This window comes from Pezoporus flaviventris, unplaced genomic scaffold (genome assembly GCF_033815535.1).
Source record: "Pezoporus flaviventris isolate CSIRO_AGI_PZ_B2104156 unplaced genomic scaffold, CSIRO_AGI_Pfla_v1 ptg000015l, whole genome shotgun sequence".
NCBI lineage: Eukaryota > Metazoa > Chordata > Aves > Psittaciformes > Psittacidae > Pezoporus > Pezoporus flaviventris.
This window is the reverse complement of record NW_026892563.1, coordinates 33622193-33645273: the sequence shown is the minus strand read 5'-3', so window position 1 is coordinate 33645273 and position 23081 is coordinate 33622193. Positions and strand designations below refer to the sequence as shown.

General features: G+C 37.8%; 1 protein-coding gene across 1 annotated transcript in view; it reads right to left on the bottom strand.

Annotated features, from left to right (window-relative positions):
• Window positions 1-407: 407 nt before the first annotated feature.
• The window catches only part of ROBO1 (roundabout guidance receptor 1), a 707499-nt gene continuing 684825 nt past the window's right edge, over window positions 408-23081 (bottom strand). Inside the window, exons 25-32 of the mRNA XM_061453972.1 lie at window positions 21410-21517; window positions 18905-19049; window positions 18347-18598; window positions 13773-14182; window positions 11550-11702; window positions 4206-4514; window positions 2716-2915; window positions 408-2133 (exon numbers count right to left, since the gene is read on the bottom strand). Of these exons, the coding sequence (XP_061309956.1) occupies window positions 2119-2133; window positions 2716-2915; window positions 4206-4514; window positions 11550-11702; window positions 13773-14182; window positions 18347-18598; window positions 18905-19049; window positions 21410-21517 (1592 nt within the window). The 3' untranslated portion in view covers window positions 408-2118. The remainder of the gene's footprint in view (window positions 2134-2715; window positions 2916-4205; window positions 4515-11549; window positions 11703-13772; window positions 14183-18346; window positions 18599-18904; window positions 19050-21409; window positions 21518-23081) is intronic.

Sequence of the window (23081 nt, the reverse complement as noted above, 5' to 3'; positions counted from 1 at the left end):
GGCAGGTAAGAAAACTTGCATTTTGTGCAGGTCTCAACAACCATATCACTCATAACATTCATTCCCTTCACTTACTTGGATCGCATTTGCTTTGTAACACATGTATCTCTCCCCTGAGGTGAATGCTTTTGTTGGTACAGATTTCCTTCACCAGCTCTCTCTGGAAATTGGCAGGCTAAGAGACATTTTCGTTATCACAGTTCATCAAGTGCCCAGAAATCAGATCTTTGAGGCAATCCATTGTAATTATGTAAAATTTCAGAGTGCATCCAGCTCTCCCACTTCACTCAGGCTACTGCAACTGCACAATTTCAGTGGGAAGAGATTCCAACTCTTATCAATAGGAATGAGATCAGAGTTGGCCTAAGATTGTGTTTGAGGGAAAACAAGAAACTACACAAGAAAGATAATGTATTTGAGAACATTTTTAATAAATAATGTGACAAAAATTACTTTTCTGATTATTGGATCCTCAGTATGCAAAATTATGGCTAAAATATGAGGTTTCTTACATGAACATAATGAAAACATTAATCACATGGATTGTTCCTTTAGTACTGCACACCCTTTCTATGGAACCTTTCTTTAAAAATCAGCTAAATGAAAGATTTCAGTCCTCGGTAAACACCAAAACACTTTTTTTTTTCCTTTTTTTTTTTTTTTTTTTCCATTGGGGCTAGTCCTGATAGCTGTCAATAACAAACACACATTTTCCCATTAGCACCAATGACAAAGAAATTTTATCGTTACAAAAAAGATCAGAAAACCTACAGACAGAGGACATCATTTGGCAAATTCAATGCAACTAATGCCTCTATTTCAGCTTTAATGATAACCCAATGTTGAGAGAGGCCACAGCAAAATTGGTAATTTTCTGGAAGTCCAGGAAAAGTGAGAAGTGTTTTGATTATGGCCCACATTTACTTTTGTTACTTTACCGTCTGTCATCATTCAAATATTCCAAATACAAACATAGAGCATTAACACAAAAAGGAAAAATACCCCAAACAAATGCTTAACATTTTCAATAAGACAAAAAAAAAAGGTTAATAGTTACAATGGTTTTACAAACAAAGTTTAGTGATTGTGCTTTTAAAACCAAAAAAAAAAAAAAAAAAAGATAAGCAGTGCATTACAAAAAACCATTAATCACCAAGATCAAAGAAAACTTCTTTAAGTGGCACTTCTTCTTTAAGGTGAATTGACACAAGTAGAGGTCTGAGATTTGGGCCAGTAACAGTTAATGATATTACCCAATTATTATTAAAAATGTCCGTTGATTTTCTTGCTTCTGTTCTAAGCATGGTTGAAGCTGAAAGTTAGACAAAGTTTCAGATACACTTGCTCATGGTGTGATTAGGCAAATAGCAATCACATTGGTTTACCTCCTGCCTATCCCAAAGGACATTTTTAATAAGAATGTACTTAATGATGAAAATGGAAAGACAAATCAAAGTACCACAGGGGATTTAAAATGAGTACATATTTACATTAAGAGCCACCTCATCCCAAATTAATTTTACTTGCATTTGTAAAACTGTATCATCTGCAAAAGGTTAGCAAGAGACTGGCAGAGAACAAGACACAGTCTTTACTGGAATTGCAAGATATCATTTGCATTCATGGCAGACTACAGCAAAACCCCTAGAATAAAAGAATGTTCAGCATGATGTTCACTTTGGGGATCTTTTTAATCAATGCTGTATTACTTGCAATGTTATTGACTGGCTCACTGGTGTACCGGCAGCATACTAAGCACTGCCTTGCTGGGGAGAAACCTTGGGATCCCAGAGTCTGGAATCCCCTTCTGTTCTAATCCTGAAGCAGCAGCTGGCCCAAGTACCACGAAGAGCAGCTTACCTGCCTTCTCGGGCAGCGAAGGTGATGCGCTTAAGTGTTACGGAATAGGCAAGGGCCGCTCCTAATAAGGAGGGTTTACAGAAAAGAGAAAAATAAAAACTAGTATTTTGATGGCATGAAGAAAGATGAAAAATTGTACACTCTGATTGCACTGAACATTATTTCTGGCGTCAAACATCATCAGACTTGAGGCATCTTAAGTGATTTGTTTTTTTCTGATTAGATTTTAAAAGCCGGTAACAGTACATGTCGTTGTCTTCAGCTTTCTGTTTCCTGTATTAAAAAACAAAAGGACACAAACAGATACATTAGATTTTATTGTTTAAAGTTTTTTTCACATAATTCTTAGAGTTTTGTTACTTTTATGTAAGAATTACAACTTTTAATTACATCCAGCAACATGGCTGCATGCTGGACACCCTTTCTAAAATCAGGATTTAAATTAAGTATCATTAGGCAGAAAAAAAGAAGAAAGTTTATACCTTAATATGTAATAAAATGATTAAGTGCCAAAAAATGTGAAAGTCAGGGTCGAGGTGTGTTAGATGCTCTAGTTCTTTATTTTCACTTTAGAAAGAATCTGGATAATGTAAAGTGCTTATTTAAGCACTGCATTTCTGCAAGTTCTGTTCCATAGCTTTTAGTGTGCTACATATTACTTTCTGGTTCTGCTACATATCACTTTCTGGTTTTGACATATACTTAAAGTTTCTTTTCTTGGACTGGGCATAACATTAATAGATAAATATACTAATTTTTCTGAAAAGAAATATTGCTGGTTCAAGTGTTTTTTCTCGGCATCTAAGTGCAGAAAAAGCCTTACTCTAGTCGTCTTCAGTAGTACAACTGCATTACCTCCATCTCTTCTTCTTCCTCTTCTCCTTGTTCATATGCACCCAGTACTTGCATTTCTGCAACATTCCTTCGGGCTATATTTGCTTGATCTGCCCTCTGTCTGCTTCCTGATCCTCTTGATGACATTGAGCTGGAGGAGCTGGGATCTCTAGGATTATTTGATGTTGGAAACGTTGGTCTAGAATATGGCAGGATGTCCTCTGTATAATAAAATACATGAATGTTGTTTACAAGCCCAGAGATACTGTGATCCTAAAATTTCTGCATGTACTTGATTTATTTTACTTTTTATGATCCTCAGTAGGTTTAAAGCAATGCCTGACAGGAATATGAAATACACTGTTTCCATAACAGCATTACAGAAGCTTTCTCAAGGAAATTTATAGTATTCACGTGGAAACATTCACCACAGAATAACTAATTCATGATTACTGTCCACTTCATTTCAATTTATGATCCCCGCTCTATGTTCTACAGGAAAATTAAGAAAAAACCCACCCCTTGTAGTATATTTTGTTATGACTGAGTAGGAGGAAATGGCAATACGTGAATGATACTCACTAGGAGCTCATTCCATCTAAATAACAGACCATGTATTTCTCAGACTGAGTCTGAAACAAACTTAGTGAGCATGTTTTAAAATTTCAGCACCATTCTCTAAGTTAACCTTCTAAGAACTTTTCTTACAGCAATCCACTGTAACCAACCTCTTACTAATGTGCCCATTTAACCGACTTACTACTCAATCACCCCTGACACTCACCCCAGATACCTGCAGGAAAAAAGGACCAGGCATTTGTATGAATCTGGGTTGAAAGTCTTAGTTAACACTTGGCAAATTCCACTAATCGTGTTCCATTAATTAGTAATCTTAACAACTTCCATATACAAGAGATTACACTGAATAGGTCTGATTCATATAATGCCATGTCAGTTAGCATTTATAACTAATGCATTACTACTATGGCTTTCTATTTTTTTACACAGGACCAGGTACCATTCTGGCCCTTTTCTCCTTTATAGATAGGCAGAAATGGGCCAAGTGCCAGTTCTTTGATAGAAAATGTTAAATATCTGACTTACAGATCTATTATTTGAACTTCACTCAGTTCCCTTATACATTAGATTATAAGTAGTTAGATTAAATATAATTAGACTATAAATGCATGGTAGGGACAGGACAAGGACATTGATCCCTATAGCCCTTGTGGAATACTTTTGTTTGGGCTTCCTCAGTGTTAACTTTAATACACGATGGGTATACAGAAAGCAAGAGAGAATCTCTGTTTTTCATAGGCTTTTATTTCCATTTTACCCTAATGAGAACGTGCAATGTGATCTATACTAGCACTGTATAATTACAGGAAATGGTGACAATTCAGCAGGCCTAAATTCACTCAAACCAGTGGTGTGAGAGACCTAAGAAGAGCTGGCCTATTCCCTGTGATCGACACCCAATACTTCACTAAACCCAGAGCATGCAAAATAACCTTGAAGAATGTGAGTTTTTGCTGGTGTGCCTTCTCGTTTTGGTGCTTTATTTCCTCGCAATTTCCCATCGTTCTGCTGTTCCTGCGATTCTCTCCGCTCTCCTGAATTTGTTCGCACATCTGAATGCTGTCTCCCATCCACCCCGTCCCTCCCCTTGTAGCTTGCTCCTTTCCTTTCCGCAGATCTGTCTGTCCTCGCTTCTATAGAAGCAAGTTTTGGCAGCATGACCGGCCGCACCTCCAGCTGTGATTTGGACTGGCCAGTTGGTGACTTTATAGCTGGAGGTGGCACAGGAGGGGGTGGCAAATCTACAAAGTTGAGAAAGAAAAACAGTTATGATGACATTATGCACTAGTGAAATGAAGAAATAATATTGACTTGAACTGAGGAAACTGATGCCTTATTTACTTTCAACCCTCCCTTTGCCCTTCTCTCCCCACCCTTAAAAGTATTATGTTGCTGTTACAACATCTGAGGGGTATTTTTTCCAAGGCTTGAGCTTTAAAAATGCAAAGTAAACACCTTTCATTGCCTTTTCAAATCACAAAATTTTCTTAAAAATCATACTTTAGGAACCTCAATATTAATATGTCAGTTATGAATATCAACACAGAGTTAAAGACATTAACATATCTTTGCTGATACTTGTCATTTTTGCTAAGCCCATTCAACATCACAGCACCTTGTGCTGTATTTGCCCAAGGTCTTCACTGTACTGAGCATTAAAGCAAGTTGGCTCATGTGTAAGAATGTGTATCAGATACACTGCTGATATAGGTAAGGATAAACTATATTAATTATTGCATTCTTCTTTCAAAATATTAGGTTAATCTGACATACTCCTGGTGTCTCAGGGTATGAGATATAAGAAAGTCCACACTAGAACAACAAAACAGACAAACAAGACTTTGAATTTGTCTGCTTAAATTAGCACAGCTTAAGAGGTTCTAAAATGCTGTATATTTTTAATAGTATTTATAAGGCCTGCATGTGCCTTATTTAATTGTATTTTTCTCTATTAAGACTTTAAACTAGAATGTGTAAACTGTTCATCAGCATACAATAGTGCTCTGTGGAATATAAAATGTTCAGGGAAAAAAGTACAAGTCAAACAAGGAAGCAACAATACAAAAGTGGTTCATAACAAAGATGCAGGAAGAAATCACATGCACATAAGAGAACAACAGGTTAAAGAAAGTAAGATGCGAAAGATGCTTCTGAAGTTAATATTCTGAAATGAGATTGCTAAAAAAACCCCAAAGAGCACTATGAAAAAACATAACTTCAGCATTTTTTAATAGTGTGTATTCATTCTTTCTACATCCACAAAAATCTTGGAGCAGCTGTGTTTTTCAAACAGCATCACTATATATACAGCTAATTCACAGTCTATTCAAGAGAAGACTTCGACTGAAAATTAGCTAAATTGGGCCAAGAATAAAGGTAGTACTCTTGAATAAGAAAAAAATAGCATCTAACTAAAAATTCAGATATGGCAGATGCCAGACATTTTCAAGGTCTTCCAGTGACACAAAGCAGAAGTGACTTGATCTAGCCCTTTGGGAAGTTGCAGCAATGCAGAATTCAGTGACTGATGCAAGCTTACCGGGCACCATCTCCTATGTTAAACTGCTGACATAACTTGGAATTGCCATTGACCTGTTTTAAATTAGACTGGAAATTTTATCAGTTGTATGGACTGGGATGATGAGGAAAAAAATGTTTTAAAGTACATTTCCTGAGGTTGGACATACTTCAGGTAAATGAGATCTGTAGCATCCTTATTGCTGCATTAACTCACTGTCCTGGTGAAAAACACACAAAAGCGAGAAAAAAAAACCCAAACCAAACCATAAAAAACTCAATCAAGCAATCAAGAAAACTTCTTGTTCTATGGTATGCCATGCATAAGGAATCAAATCTATTTTACAAGGAACAGATAAACTCCTTTCTTTCTGTTCCTCTTAGCTAAGCGCAGGTTGGACAAGTGGCCCTGTATTCCCTGCAAATTCTGTAGGTTATTTTGGTTTTCAGACTCTGGGGAGTTTGGGGAACATCAGATTTGGAGAGCAGCTAAACAACTGAATACTGAGACTTAGTTTTAAACAGCTGATGAACACTTACCATTTGCAGATATCTTTTAAGAGAATGCACTGTTATTTCCAAAACTTGAAAAGGCATTAATGTAAATTAGCTGGAAGCTTGGCTGTAATAAATGGCTACATCTAAATATAATTGTATTTACGGGGTGGGCAATGGAGATGGTGATGGTTCCCGCCTCTTGCAGAATGCTTTCAGCAATTCTAGAACTTGGTCAAGATTTTAAAAATAAATTAAACTCTGCATTAGACTGTAGAGATTCAAACATTTTGCTTTCTGAGGAAAACGTCTTTCTCATGAGATGTCTTCTCTCAGAAAAGGACATACTGAATCACAAGTGGTTGAAGGCACTCAAACCCAGAAGTGTAGGCTTCTGGAACCACAGCTGCTGATGCAGTATCTTGTGTTTCACGTTCCTCACTCTCTGTCTCTATTAAATTATCAGAGCACTGAATAGCCCTTCTGTTGAGCCTGCTGATGTAAAGGGAGTGTAGGTACTTAACATCAAGCCTTTTCAGTCACCCTTGGAGCCAGTCTCTAACAGTTGTGGCACAGCAATACACTGGCTGTAAATACCAAAGGCAAGGAACAGCATCTTTCCTGTGGCCTTTAAAATACAACTTGGAATAAATTATTTTATTCAAGAATCCTACCCAGCTACCCAGGACAATGAACAAAGTGGTGTTAAATCTTGACTATGGAAAGGAAAGATGCATTGATATAAAAACTTTCATAAAACAGCAGTAGCTCTGTGGTACAGTAATAACTAAAGAAAAGTGATATTCTCTTTTGAGAACATTTTTTGCAACCTGCAGGGAAACTATAAAAATCTTCATTATAACACAGTACACCTCGCTGAGAAGAATCCTTCACAGAGGCAAAAAAACCCCATACTTTCCAGAGGTCAACACTATTACACCCTGTGGTATTTATTTTAAAAGCTCAGATCACAGAGAAAACCCAGATTCAATCTGCCTCCTCAAGTACAAACCGGCACACTTCTTATTGAAAGCAAAATGGAAGCTTCCATTGTAAGGAATAAAAAATAAATCACAAATCAACATCAAACCAATGTAAAGAACTCAGAAGTATTTCTTAAAGGTCAGCTGTGCTCACATGTTTCATTCATGTCTCTGTATTACTGTTGTACCGCTTCCCACGTAACTCAAACAATTAATGGATGTCATTTCATAGCACTCTCTACAGGGGAAACTTTCCATACACATCTTTTGAAAAGAGCAATAATTTTCTAAATGAGAACATACACAGGAATCGTGGGATAAGCAAACCACCAGCGGGGAAAAATAATCTGCTAAATTAGTTTGGCACTGAAGTGGAGAAACCACAGGTAAGCACAAAAAGGTGAATTGTAAGGAGAGACAAATGAGGGAAGCAAGCCTTAGTATGCAACTTTCTCTTTTAAGTTCTATCGGGCTGTAGATTTCTACAGTCATATCCTGATGAAAACAGCAGAGTTACAGATTTGATGCAATACTGGGGAAGACACGAAGTCATGTTTATCTATTGCATATTTATGCAGGAATGCAAAACTCAGGATTGTGCCTGACTTAGTAAAGCTTTAAGATCATTTAGAATTCATAGATACATAATAACCTCAGCTACTATTATTCATGTACTGAAGTTATTTTCATGCTTTATCGTTCAAGAAGCTCAAACTGTACACAACTATTGGATGAATAAATAGATACAGCAAAACCCAATATGATGTTGTCAGGTTCTAGGTTTTTTTTTTTGGCCCTTATGTACATTTACATAATGCTTTTATCAAAACAATTTTCACTCCACAAGACCTCCCTCAGCAACAAAATCAACATGCACAAAGTATCTCACAATGGAATCAGAAGTAAGGACTGCAAAGAGGGCAGGTATCTGAAAATTATTATCATTCAATAGCAAGCTGGTTTTTAGTACAGGTAAGAAACACATTCGTACTGATCTTTTCCACTGCTGAAATATGTGCTGTGTAGTTCTTTTTCGTATTGCACATGCAGAGGGAGACAAAAATACATAATGCTGCCAGCATGCGCAATGGTTTAACATTTCAATGTGAAAATTCAAGAAAATATTTGGCAGATATTCAATTGCCTTTTGTGAGAAATTCAGATGCCCTAACATTGTGTCATTTATAGCACAGCTAAATAATTTGGTTACAGCCTCAGCCAGTTAGTTGTGAAAATGTTAGTATTTTTATCCTTTGTCACTCAGATATAAAAAAGAATTAGGAGTTAAAATCTCATGTGAACCGTCAATGGTGTAATTTCTATTGAAAGACCTACTGAATCAAAGCAATGGCAAAATACTTTTATCCTTTTTATCTAAATGCTTACAATTCTGAGGGCTTGTAACTACTAATATATCCATTCAAGAGAGTTCAGAGAAAACTTTCATTTATATAATTTTTGAAACGATGAAAATATAATTTTAAAATTTGGTTTCCTAAATTCAGCACGTAAGTAGGTCAGGGAAGGTTGAGAAGGAGGTTGCCTCTGTTAGTTGGTTCTTGTAATGCACTCTCAGTTAACTCTCTAAAAGGTTAGATGAAGAGCAATTAAAAATTCATACATTTTAATCCTTACCACCTACTGAGCAAAGATTTTTAGCAACAAATATGGAGAACATTTCGCTCCCTGGATGACTGTCAAGGAACAAAAGAAATGAGCTGAAATCCTGTTCCACATGAAGTATAAACTGATTTGAACTAATGCTAGCAGAAGATACAAAATTGTTATTACTTGAACTACAAGAGAGCACTCTATTTAAAAAGGGTAGTAGTAGACTTTTTACTGCTACATTAGTAAGAAATAGTTTCAGAAATACCAATCTCTTTCACAAAAATACTTACATGTTGCTGCTGCTAATACTCTTTGCATTTTTAACCAGCCATGCAAAGATTTAAATTATTAATATATCCTTTCTCCCAGCTAATCATTTAAATCCATCATGACACCAGTATTTCATGAAACTGCTAGCAAATACTTCAGGTAACTTGGAACAGCAGAAAATTCTTTAGATGTGAAAGTAACTTCTAATTTGAAGGCTAAGAAAGTAATGAAGCAATGTATTTTTCTCCCTTCAGTATTTATTCAATACTTCTAGCCACACATAAATACTTAAATTTAAATTATCTGCTTTGCTCCACTACAAACACTTGTATGTTCACTCACTAAGAGGAAAAAAGAAGCATCAGGCACTCCTTTATACAACAGGTAAGTAACGGTGTGACATCAAGCCAACAGAAAATCCTAAGTATATCTGGGAAAGGCCAATAGTACTTAAGTGTTTCATTCATGTTTCCGTACCACTTTTCTCCACTTAAGGAGAACAAATAGTAGATGTTATTTTCCAGCTAATTCTAAAGAGACAATATACTAGATATGGCTATTAAAATGAATGGTTAGAACGTTCAGTGAGGTTACAAATATGTAAATGGATTGAGAGGGAAAATAAATAAATAAATAAAGTCAAAACCAGAGAAGCCCTTCAACCTTCAAATTGGGTTTTAGTAGATCTGCAGAAATGAAAGCCATAATTTGCTGTTCCCCGAATGACCACACTTCATCACACACTAAATAGGTAAGTGGAAATTCTTACCTAATTAAAAAATATGCTGAAGTAAGCAGGTGCCATATAGCACAAAACAAATATTGATCATGATTGTCAAATCTATTGCAATATCTAACCACAATGCTTTATGTTATAACTTTGTATAACTACTTTCACAAAAACCTGTCATCAAATACAGGCCCACCTCTTATTTATTCCTGTGTTAGAAGAAGATGGCCACATAAAACTCCTGTCTGGATTTTATTTCTGGTGTCCTAGCTGTTGTGTTTGTATCGATGTTTGATGCTCAGCCAATTACTCAGTTAAGAGCATTCTCTTCAAGAGAATAAAAGCTGATAAAATGTCCATAAAATCTTGCAAAACACCATTACGAGGGTCTCATAAATGTTAACATTTCTGGTAGAGTTTGGGGATTTACACCTTGTGTTGTCCTTTCACAGAAGCAAACAAGCACAAAACCACTGTAATAACCTCTTGAAATCAGATAATATTCCAAGAGCTCAGTTTCACTGACAGAAGGGGCCTGGGCATAAGCCAAGAGGCCCAGGTGCACTGTGTCATGCCAGTGTTTAATGCAGCCTAATATCAGATAGAAGCTAGTGAGAGAAAATACTCAGAATAAAGTACAGATAATAGCACGGACAACCACTCATTGCTAAATTACTTCTGCTCATCGTGCTGTGAGCTTTGTATTAAATTTTTTCTGTCAAGTGGCAGGAATCATAGGGAGAAGTGGCTCAAAACTCCCTTCTTGTAACCCTGGATAAGGATCTATAATATTAGGCTTTCATATGATAATGGCAAATGATGCCCCTCTTTGAAAAATTTCAGACTGGTAATGAAAGTCCTAATCAGATTGTTGTCGCAAAGAGCCAGGAGGTGGGGAAGGATGCCTTTCTTTCCCTTCCCCCGTTAGCCAATTCAGCAAACTTGACAAGATGGGTTAAAGTCTTGGGGAATTTATCTTACATGAATTTCCAACAAAGCCTGTGGGTTGTTTTATAAAACTGGACGGTAGTGCTTTAATAAAAGCTGCACCACCTGAGGCATTTTCATTAAAGGCTCTCTCTAGACAACATCACAATGTTTGCATTATCCTCCTACACTCCCAAGAGCATACGAGCACTACCTTTTCAGCAAGAGTTGATATTGTGTGTGAAGGCACGAAAGAAGATGATTAGATATTGCTTTTACTCACAAAGTATCTGCTTGCACCAATGCTGTGGTCAGGATTAAAATTCATTGATTTGTGCTGTCCACCATTTGAATGGTAAATTAGTTTTTTTTTTCCTCAGGAAAGATATATTCTGAAGTTTTTAACAGTCAGTCATGTGAACAAAGATTTTAATCCTAACCACACATTATTCTCAATGACTGTACTATTTATGCTATCAGGGCTCTTAAATAATGACAGTAATTAGCCCATTAGGACACTATAGAAAACAGGTGCAAGGCTCTGGAGTGGAAGCATCAATATACAGTATTAAGGAACTCTGGCATTTAAAATGATTAATCTGTTCAGTGTGTTTAGCAACAGGAAACACAAATCACTGAATTCTGAAACATAATGTTATCACTGTGGAAAAATTTCATGCACACACACTGAATGCATATTTAGAAAGGTTCCCTGACGTTTTCACCCATTTCAGTGGACTCACCATCTGTGTAGACTTCTCTGCGCAGATGTCCTGGCTGGTGTTTTTGCTTTTTGGCAGGTCGGACCTTCTGTATTACAACAGCACTCATGTTGCTGTCGGTAGATACGGGGCTGGTGGGTCTAGGACAGTGTGATGCATGAAAATGTCTACGGCCTGGAAATTGTTACAGAACAATAGCTATTATTTTTTTTTTTAAATCTAAAATAAGATGTTTTATACTTTCCCTTTTCACATTGGAATGACCTAGCTATATCAAACCTGAAAATACACTGCTGGAAAAACAATAACCTCCCATCCTTCCTGAAATCAGTTTTAAGGTGAGCTATAACTAAATCAAAGCAATTGCTGTCCTATCAGTAGGCAGTCTGGCTTAGTTGCACAGAAATTAACTAACTGCTTAGTAGCTGGTAGCTCCTGCCCCAGGAGCTCCAATGAACTCCACTGGCAGACAAGCTTAAGCAGGCTTCCCACCCAGCAAGAAAACATTTCACTTTCAAGATGGTTTCATCTTCCCTGGGTCAAGCAGCACAAGGTCACCCATGCCACAAGCAGAGTAAGTCACCAGAGGGTCTCAGGTACAGACGTCCCCTACGCTGCTGTGAGTGAACTACCACAAATGACCGGGGATATGTGACTGGTTTTTTATCACAGCTTATTTGCAGATAAGAAATGTCGCATTTTTGGGATGTGTAGTCATGTGTGGGTAGTATCAAAAGGAAGAAATCACTGCATATTGTGAGCTTGACTGTTGCAAAATTATTTACCCGTAGTAGTAATGGGAGGTAAAAACACATTTTCTAAATCTATAAATATGAACTTAAATCTATAAATATGAACTTATATGTATAAAATGAATAAATGTATACTTATATGTATAAAATAAAAATGTATACTTATATGTATAAAATGTATACTTATATGTATAAAATGAATAAAATCCTGGCCCTGTGGCTACGAATGGGAGTTTTGCCACTTAGTTCAATTGGCCAGGATTTCATCCAGAAGTACTAAATTACCTCCCCTCTCACTCTTCATGATGAACAGCTGTGTGGAAATGAAACAAAGGACTGTTAACGGGGTGAGGATATCAGAAATGGAAGGAAGGTTGCAAATCTGTGGAGCTGGGGTGGACACACTTATGCGAGTACCTCTTCACCAGGTCTGTCAGTTTAATAGGACTGACTGACAAAACATTCATGGATCTACTTGAAACCTGCATCCCCTGTGGTATTCTTACTTCTTAGATGAACTGTAACAACACTGATTGGGCCTAGTGAGGTTACTGACTACCTGTATATATCCAGTGTTACTAGTAACCGGTGTGTTGTAAAATATTAGATATTTCAAATACCACATTTCCAATGGCGATTCAGGAGAAAAAAAAAAACCATATGGCCTTGTTGCATATGCATAATGTATAAACAAAACTGCAACTAATAACAGCTTTTAAATTACAAAGCCAGCACAAACCCAGTTGATCTCAGTAATGTAGCAGTAAGAGCTTAAGCAGCATTCTCAGAAAGATAAAATGGAAAACAAATGTATTCTAGGCTTTGGGTTTTGGTTTTTTTTTCAAATCCAGGGGAAATACAACTCAAGGTTTACTATTTATTTGGGCATTTCAATACAGAAGGATTAAATCTCTTATGAAGAATAAGTAAAAATGCTGGTAGCATTACACTAGGAAAAGGAGAGAATTCTCTAATACCTTTTTTCCCCCACTTCATTCAGTTCTGGATGCAAATCCACCAGCAGGGTTATGGTTTGGCAACAATCAGTGAGACCAAACTACTTATGGAATTACCCACTAAAACCGATGTAGAGCAGCAATTTATTGGAACTTTTTCACCAAAACCCCTTTTCTGACTCTTCCACTAGTGTAAACTGACACACACACACAAATTTCTAAATAATCATAGAATGGTTTGGGCGGGAAGAGACCTTCAGATCACCCAGTTCCAACCCCCCCGCCATGGGCAGCGACACCTCACAGTAGATCAGGTCACCCAAGGCTCTGTCCAACCTGGCCTTTAACACTGCCAGGGATGGAGCATTACCACTTCTCTGACCAACCCGTGCCAGGACCTCACCACCCTCACAGTAAAGAACTCCTTCCTTATGTCTAACCTGAACAACAGGAAAATAGAGAGCAGTAGAGGATAAATAACATTTCTCAGTGGCCATTTTTCCCCTCTTCTCTCATCAAACAGAGGACAAACTCACCTCCTGCTGCATCCTGCATCTGACGTCTGGCTACTTTCAGGCCCGCATATTCCGCAGCTGCTGCAACAGCCTGTGCAAAATCTGCATCGGTAAAAAAGGATCCATCGGAAGAGCTAACGCTGGACCGCCCGCTTGAGATGTTGTCTTCTTCGGAGGCTGAACCCCAGCCATTGATCATGGACCCTGTTACAGAGCTCTCCAAATCCCCAACGCTGGAGGCAGGGGTCTGCTCAAGGCCACGCAAAAGGAGCCTTCTGCTCTGCATCTTGGCAACCTCGATATCTGCCTCATCCTCTTCCTCTTCTGGTGCGTCAGTATCCATATCAGAGACCAAGGGCCCTGAGATATATCCATAGGTATGTGGTGGGGAAATAGGCCTTGGAGGGGGTGGAGGACTCACAGGCTGACGTCTGCATAAAAAGACAAGGGTAAAAAGGACTGAGGTCACGTAACGCAGTCAGAGAAAATAGTAGATTGATGAAAATACTCCTTTTATTTCCCAAGACGCTTGATTTGCCTTCTTAAACCAACAGTATTTATATCTGAAAGGTCCAGGGTTAGTTGCTTTTTTTATAGTTTTTATTTTTTTCTGTGAATCAAAAGTGACTTAGTTTGAAATCTACCACAGAGAAATCTGACTTTCAATACAGTTCTTTTAATGAAAACTGGCTTATTTTGCATAAAGCTGTTCATTTTTCCTAAAGTAGCACATGTACAGCTAGGCAAAGAGGTGGTTACAGTTCGTGTGACTATTTAAACATTATTTGTGCACCCTTGAGAGTAGTGTCTGTATATTGTTCTAGAAGCTTGAGACTATCAACATCAATAGATGCCTCTATCCAAATAGATTGCTCCATAAACATTATTTTCCCTCCACCCACCCCTGTGATTCAGAAGGAGATGAAAAGATACTATTATTTCATTATTTTTCAAATTGGTCTAGGTGATAATATAAAGAAAGAATTCTCCACTGAAATGTTGGTTCTAGGTCTGAAGGATACCAACATGCATATAGATGTATGGGTTAATTTATTTTGAGCTTAAATCATCAGTAATGGTGTCACCAGCTAAAAGAGGCAAAGCATTAGATATCATTAGACCAATGCTCAGTTTAGTTTATGCTTCACTCAGAAGTCTCAGGTAGAAATGCTATCAACAGTTTTTCTTCACAGGGCCAGAGGCATGCTCTTTAACTGCGATCATCCAATAGGAAAAAGTACTTTCTGATGCAATGCCTGTACTGATAGCTTTGCTTACCAGGAATTTCTACTGCTTTCCAAAAAAATCCAAAGTAATTTTCCTCTGTCATTTTTCCCTATTTTTATCTCATTGACAGATGGTGACTCTCATAAATTATTTTCGGTTTTTTTGGGGGGGGGGGGGGGGAATGTAATTTTTAAATTTTAATAAATGGGAACACTTACTAATTTTGAAAGGAAAATTTGGCATGGAAAAACCTAATACTTTGTGGCAGGAGTAAGCTAGAACCTCCCTGGGCTACATCATGTAGCCACTGTTTTCCATTTGCTGCATTATGTACTGAGCGGAATGAAGAAAAGGTCAGTTAGGGATATATATCCAATAATCATTTAATACCACTTCACCCCCATAATCCCAGAAGCCATTGCTGCTTGGAAATCTCTACCTGCCTTTGACTAGAGACCTTGCCCTATAGTTTTACTGCCTTAATTTAAAGCTCTTGTGACAACTGTCCTTATGATATATTTGCCAGTCTTGCTATTCTCTAGGTTTTGGTATTAGAAGACAGGCAACTGGTTACAAAATAGCTAAGGGTTCTTGAGAATACAGCTTTCCTGCCAACCACTATGGATAGGCTAATAGAGAGCAGCTGGTTCATGGGCATACAGAATTCATACTACTTTGTTCTCTTCATCTGATGCAGTGGTTCTTGCTTTAACAGTGACACTGCTTACCAGCTCAGCTCTTGCTTTAACATTGACATGAACTGCTACCTCAGTAAATCTTTAGACTCTTTCTCTGCTTGTCCACTCTTCCAGAGCACAGAGTTCTATTTCATTTTGCTATACTTCTAGCAAGTTGTCTGGACAGAGGAGTATTATAGTACACCATCACCATCATCATAATCATAATCATAATCTAGATGACTGGTTCAGACCAGAAGTTGAAAAGAAGTTGAAATAATATTCAGGCGAACCACAAGTAAAGCTAATGAAAACTATGACAAACAGTATTTTAGACATTATTTTCACTTTAAAGTCACCATTTACCCCCACCACCCCACTCCAAATGATACAGAGGCATCACTCAGAATGTATTCTTAATGGGCAAGTATTGTCACATCATATTCAAAACAGAAACGCCCCTCGAGATCATTCAGTTCCAACCCCCCTGCCACGGGCAAGGACACCTCACATTAGACCATGTCACGCAAGGCTCTGTCCAACCTGGCCTTGAACACTGCCAGGGATAGAGCTTTTACCACTTCTTTGGCAACATGTTCCAGTGCTGCTCAGCACAGTACATCCAAAACCTAAGCAGCAATGTTGTGGGTCACATCAATGCCGTTAGAGGGAAAAGGTAGCCAAGCCTTACAAATCAAGTAAATGGAATTATGTGAATCTTTTTAACTGATGAGTTGGATGTAGCAAAAAGAAAAGAAAGAACACTTGAAAAAGTAAGATAAAAAAGACAAATTTGGTCACTAGAAATTCTAGGACTTTTAGCAAAGCTAGACTTAATCATTGCACTAAGAACAAAATAAGTATATATTTTTTTTCAGTCCACTCAGTGAATAAGCTGTATGCCCTAAGAGGCTTTAACTAGAACATCCTTCTAGATACTTCCGCCACTAGTTTTGATGACATTAATAGTGATTAACCATCAGTCTTTGTGTTGCGCAAACCTTCTACTTCCCAGGCAGTTGCTGGCTGGTTATGCTTGCTTGCATACACCTGCTCCACTGCCCACTCTGTACTCTGTGTCAGTATGCATCTTCCACTCTCCAGAATATGGTAGCTGAAGTTCTGGAAAGTCACTCACAACATTTTCCATTAGTATCCAGCTAGTTTAACCTCTGAATAACCCAGAAAACTGAATGATTAAAGTGAACACTTCTGTGCCCCAACATATCAGGGCCAATGGAAATTACACTAAAATATGATTAGCCACCCACTAATAAAAAAAGTGATTTTAAAGAGGATTTTATGAGCAAGACAGAGGAAGAGAAAAAGATACCCAGGACAAGAAGTGTTACCGTAAAGAATGAAGAAAACAAATCAAGGCAGAGCAAGTAAAAGTGGAGAACAAAAGTAATAGCAGATACAGAACCTTAAAAAAAAAACAGATTAGTAACTACTGCTTACTTAAAAATGGTAAACATTAACTTAAAAAAACCCCATTCTGGAAAATACATCCATAAATGTCCAGTAAGCTACATTACTGGAACCAAAATTCTGCAGTCTACTTGGGAAGCTCAAATTCATTTCATCATGAAAGGCCTGCATTTCCCTAAAAACAGAAAGTATGAGTAGAATATTGCAGGTAAGTTTGCATGTTTGTGGTAACAATATGTGCAAACCACTGAAGGAAAAGAAAAATCATACAAGAATTACCATTTTGGATGGAAAAGCTGTGTCTTCTTCATTAAAAGTAATACAAGTAAGCATCATACATAAAACTGGGTACAAACTGGAACACAAGAGGTTCCACTTAAACTTGAGAAGAAACTTCTTCTCAGTGAGGGTGACGGAACACTGGAACAGGCTGCCCAGGGAGGTTGTGGAGTCTCCTTCCCTGGAGACATTCAAAACCCGCCTGGACACATTCCTGTGTAACATTATCTAGGTGTTCCTGCTCCGGCAGGGGGATTGGACTAGATGATCTTTCGAGGTCCCTTCCAATCTCTAGCATACTGTGATACTGTGATACTGTGATAAAAAGACTCATTTAGAATTCACTGTTTTATGGAAGAGAAGCTGTGAGAGTGTATTTGGAAAACAGTTTATACTAAAAGCAACTCAGAGAAGGAACAAAATATCCCTATAACAAATATCTATTAATTTTGGTCATTCCTTTAAATAAGAGTAGGTGGAAATGTTAAGAGAATTTTGCAAGCAATAATTTCCTGTATTAGGATTTATGAGAGGAGGAAAATCTATAGGTTATATAAATTATATATTTATATATAGTCGTACATATCAGTGACAAGTTAATTGCACAGTTACTGTGAAATAATGCATGCTATTTTATGGTAATAATGCAGTAAATCTATTGGAAACAATGGAACTGTAATTATATGGTAAGCTGTGTTAACGATACCACTTTAATATCCTGATGACTGTGAATTTAACTTATGTCAGCATTGTATGTACCGTAAAGTGATATACTGCATTTCTTTCCATGGTATAATAATAAAGTAACTTAATTACACATTCCTTAGGTTACAAATAGTTCTAGCATCCCAAGTTAGAACTTAAATACTAACAGAATGAATATCATGGGAAAATCTTGCCCACACTAAATTCAACAGGAATTTTCAGTGGGGCTAGGATGACTTTTGTCACACCTCTCTCACTACATCTGCATTGACACACCTCCGGTCAGGTTGGTGTTGTATGTGTCCCAGATCCTCCTGACAGTCCTGTAACATGGGCTGGAGTTCTTCCTGGGGAGAGGGGGTGAGAGTGGCAGTTGACTGATGGCTATAGGAGACAGCGGCTGGAGAGGAAGCTGCTCCTCTGACAGGTGGAGTAGGACCTCGCTCATCTTCTTCCTCTTCCTCTAGCTCATCCTGCTGCAGATACATCCTTGCAGGTGGGACAGGACATGGAATTTCTTGGTCATAGCTAAAATGATTTTTTAAGAAAATAAGTACTTAAATTTTTACTGTGCAATTAGCATATTGGATACATGTATAAATAGCCAGGAAAAAAAAAATCATTGTATATGTGCTCTTGGGAACAGCTTAGTCAGATGTACTGAGTGGTCATACACCACTGTCAGTACGTGATCCTAAATAGCCACACTACAGCTAGACGAGCAGCACTAGAATGGCATTGAAGGAAGGTCTCACTGTCACCTTGTAGCGCAAATTACAGTTCAATTATCTAGTGATTAAACTGAGGAATGGATGATGTATTTATTTTTCTTACCTTTCATCCACTGAAAGACTGTAATCTTCACTATTGCTGTGGGGAGGTGGATGTGCTGGAGGGGGGGGAAGAAGATCTGCCCAGTTCATGCCAGCTTGCTTGGGAGCTTTTGGGGTCCGAGCACCCTTCTTGTGCCCTTGACTCCCTGTGAATAAACAGCAGTACATATTTGTAATGCTTTTAAGTATCTCCTCACTGCTAGCTCTGGAAAGCAAAATAACCCTGGTCCCTCCCAAATGCTCTGGGAATTTACTGTTGTGTTGAGTTGGAATAAACTGGAATTACTATTTTTTACACCAATTAGCAACTGCAGCTTCTTTGTAGAACTGCTCTACATTTTAAGCAGTTGAATTTAACCAGAAACTTTACACAGCACACAAAAAAGCACATAGGATAGAAAACTGGAACTGTTAATAAATAGTCAAGATGTGATAAAACCATAAATGGATTCTATAAGCAATGTCATTAAAAGTGAGCTTCCTACTTCTATTAATTACATTATAGATTATCATCTAAAACAAATGAGCTGTAGACATATTTTCTGAAGTGTCTTTATACTATTTAATTGCTCAAACCTGAAATACAATATGATATAGATATGATCTATTAAAGTTCCACTGTTGCATTAAGTCGCTGAATATATGTAATTTGTACTTGTCCACTGAAACATTTTAGGCACAATGAAATGAATAGTTTTAGTCTAAATGGCAGGTGCAGTTGAAAATAATTGCTGGAGGAACTAAAATAACAGCAAAAAAAAGAAGAAAGAAGATTGACGAAGTGTAACACAAATGTTTTTGACTACTATTACTGGGAAATTGTAGCTCATAATAGAACAATGCAGCTTCAAGAGTTCCAGTAACTTTGAATAATACTAGTTATTCAGGTGGTCTTGAATTTTAACTTTGGACATGGCTATGATGAGAACTGACTCTACCACTCTTCCTTGGTATACATTTTTATCTGTCTTTGTTCTTGTTACTGCTTCCATTGTAGATAAAGCCACTGCATTTTTGAGTATGTTTTAGAATCCTTCACATTTCTCTCTTCAACTGAGGCATAGTCTTATATTACTTTAGTTAAACCTTATACACATGATTAAATGTGTTGTAGTGAGATTTAGGAAGCTTGTTTTTCTCACTTCTGCTGTGTCAGATTTTCCATTCTTACAGAGGATAGCTCTGCTTATTATTGTCCCACTTTAGCTGCCAGATACAAACATATTTTAGCTATGTACCATTATTTTTCCTGGTATCTCAGTATGTCAAGCAAGACCCAAACTATCCCAAGGAGACAATCATCTGCATTCTTTACCCTAAGCACCATGATATATACGAGATTCAGCACAATTAATTTATTACTCTGGTCACCTTGCTTCATTCCTGCTGGAGTCCTTGGTATACGACTATAAATTGTTAGTATTATGAATAACCGCAATAGATGTCAGCGTGAAGAATACCACCTTCTCATTTTTAATTTGCATGGCTTCATACCCGATATGTTTCCCACTGAATTTCAGGTCTTTACATCATGGAGCACAAGCTCAGCACCACATCCTGATGTTGTAAACCTGGGAATGGGCAAAAGGCTGGCTCCCAGAAGAACCTGAGCACCTTGAATAATCAGGAACTGTGCATATCTCAGCCCAGCCACTGACACTTAAGGTCACCCAAAGGCACAGCAGGCTCATCATGTTTATGCCTCCATTGTGCCTCAGTTGCAATCAGTCAAGATGGAGTTCAGATTAGGATTAAGGTAACTGATCTATCAAAGACAACAGCAGAACAAAATGTGAAAAGTCCTCACGTTGGTTAGCAGATGTAAAGTCCAGGGCACTGGTGATTACAACAGTAACCCTGTAATGGGCTAGATGTAAATAAACACAGGCTAAGTATCAGATTTACAGTGAAGCCCTAAACCAAGCCTATGCATTGTTTACAGTTTAGCTTGAACATTTCACACACCTCTACCAGAAATTAAACCTGGAAGTGAACAGGTTATACCATAATGAGAACCCACAACTTTTGCATGAAACCATACACTGTGGCTCCAACGCACAGAGTGCAACTTTAGTGCCCTGATCAGCATTCTTCAGCACAAAAAGCCTTTTTTTTCCCCCTAGACTTTTTAGTGACAGCTGAAAAAGAACTTCTATGACTTGCCCATCGGGAGCCCATACTATTAACCAGGAGGGTGTTAACATTATGAAATCCAGCTTTGATTTGATTTCATGACTTTCACAATTTAGGACAATCAGTTACTTAATTGACTATTAGATGGCTTAGTGCCACAAGGATGCAACAGAAATACAGGCACCTACTTGGCCAGTTTTTATGCTGTTTAACAACCCTGTTGCTGCATTACTGGCAGTGGGTTCCTCTCCATCATCCCTTCTGTAAGCCCAGTAACCAGTGTTAACCACAGCTAGCACTGTGCACACCGCAGTGCTAACTAAAGCTAGTACACAGAAACCCCTCAGGTTTGGAAAACACTGCAGATACTCACCAGACGTACTACTACCTCTGTCTGAGCTGTTGTAGGATCCACCTGTATTCTGGTCGTATGACTGGTTGTACGGAATAGTTGGAGCAATGTTGTCGTTCACCCGGTAATCTGCAAGTTTAATAGTACAGTTAATGCCACCCTTCAGAGACATATCTACTTTTAGACACCTGCTTTGTCACACAAAGTAAGATCTGAAAATAGTGAGGAAGAAATTCTTTGAAATAATCTGATAATCATGTTTTATTTTTATCTTGTCTCTAATGATAAGTTTAAGGAAAATCATGGGTAGGTAGCAGCTCCACAGCAAAAATAAGGTAAAACTAAATCCTATGCACAATGCTTCTGCAACTATTGTCTCTCTGGATATATACATGACCTGTGTGATTGTCATCTTGATTTATTTTCCAGGGTTTCTGCTTAATTTATGCACACAGGCAGCCAATGGACTGTGGTAGCTACTTTTTGTATTTCAAAGGTGACAGCCCCACACAGGAGTCAGGCCTGTATTACAAGGGCTGAATGATCTGTTGGAGCAACAATGCAGCTCCCCAGAATTTGGTTTACAACAGAAGAGGTCTTTGTTTAATGCCTGCTGGCTTCAAGAAGATTTCTATTTACATTGGCTCATGCAGGTTCTAGCTACAGGCAGGGGTTCTTTTTTTGGCTAACGGCTGTTACCATAACTTCCTTCTCCTGGCTGTTACCATAACTTCCTTCTCCTGGCTGTTACCATAACTTCCTTCTCCATTTCCAAAGCACTCGATACACATATGGTTACTTTTAAATCTAGATTTGGTAAAACTTTATCCGAAGAAAAATACTCATCTGGCAGAACAGTACTCATGTAAAAAGGAACTGCGATTTAGAGAGAACAGAAAGGAGCCGAGTTACTCTTCATGCAGCAAATAAAACTGCATCATAAACAGAACCACTGGATGTGAAGTAGTGACAACGAAGCACAGCACGTAACTCATCAAAATGGTTACTTTCCATCACAAAAGCTTCTAGGTATAATCATCAGCAAGACGGCTTCGACTTAGGAAATGAGAAAACCCAAATCAGAATATTGACTCATAAAATAGCAAATCAAAACAAAAATAAACAAAACTAAGAATCCGGTCCCCATCTGCTGCAGAAATGTTTGTGATAATGTAAGCATGGGAAAAAGAGCAAAATGACAGATTCCACACCAGAGTGTATTCTGTAATAGTTTCTCAGCCTAGTTGCATTCCAGAGACCAAGCTGAAGCCCTACATACCGCATATGTTTACACAGAGGATAAACAGTAAATCAACACTCTGAAATATGTATATAAGACTGTCAGCAGACAATGCTTTAAGGGGGCCTTTCCACACTACAGTATGCTAGAGAATATGCAGCTGTAATATACACAGTTTGAAAGATGCAGTATCTTCCAGGGCATAAAAACCAAACCAGTTTTAATACCAAACCCGATATGTAATACACAGTTCATGAAAGAAAACATAATTACAAAAAAAAAATACACTTTCACCCTCCAGTAAGGAGCCACAAAAACTGAATTTTCTTTTGACATGTTTATGTCAAGGGAAGGTGTCACATTTTATATTGCCCTTTGAACTCCTCTGTGAGTAGATTGGTCCGGTAGAAAAACCAACATTCCTGTAATGAAATGTACCTTTTTGCTGGATAA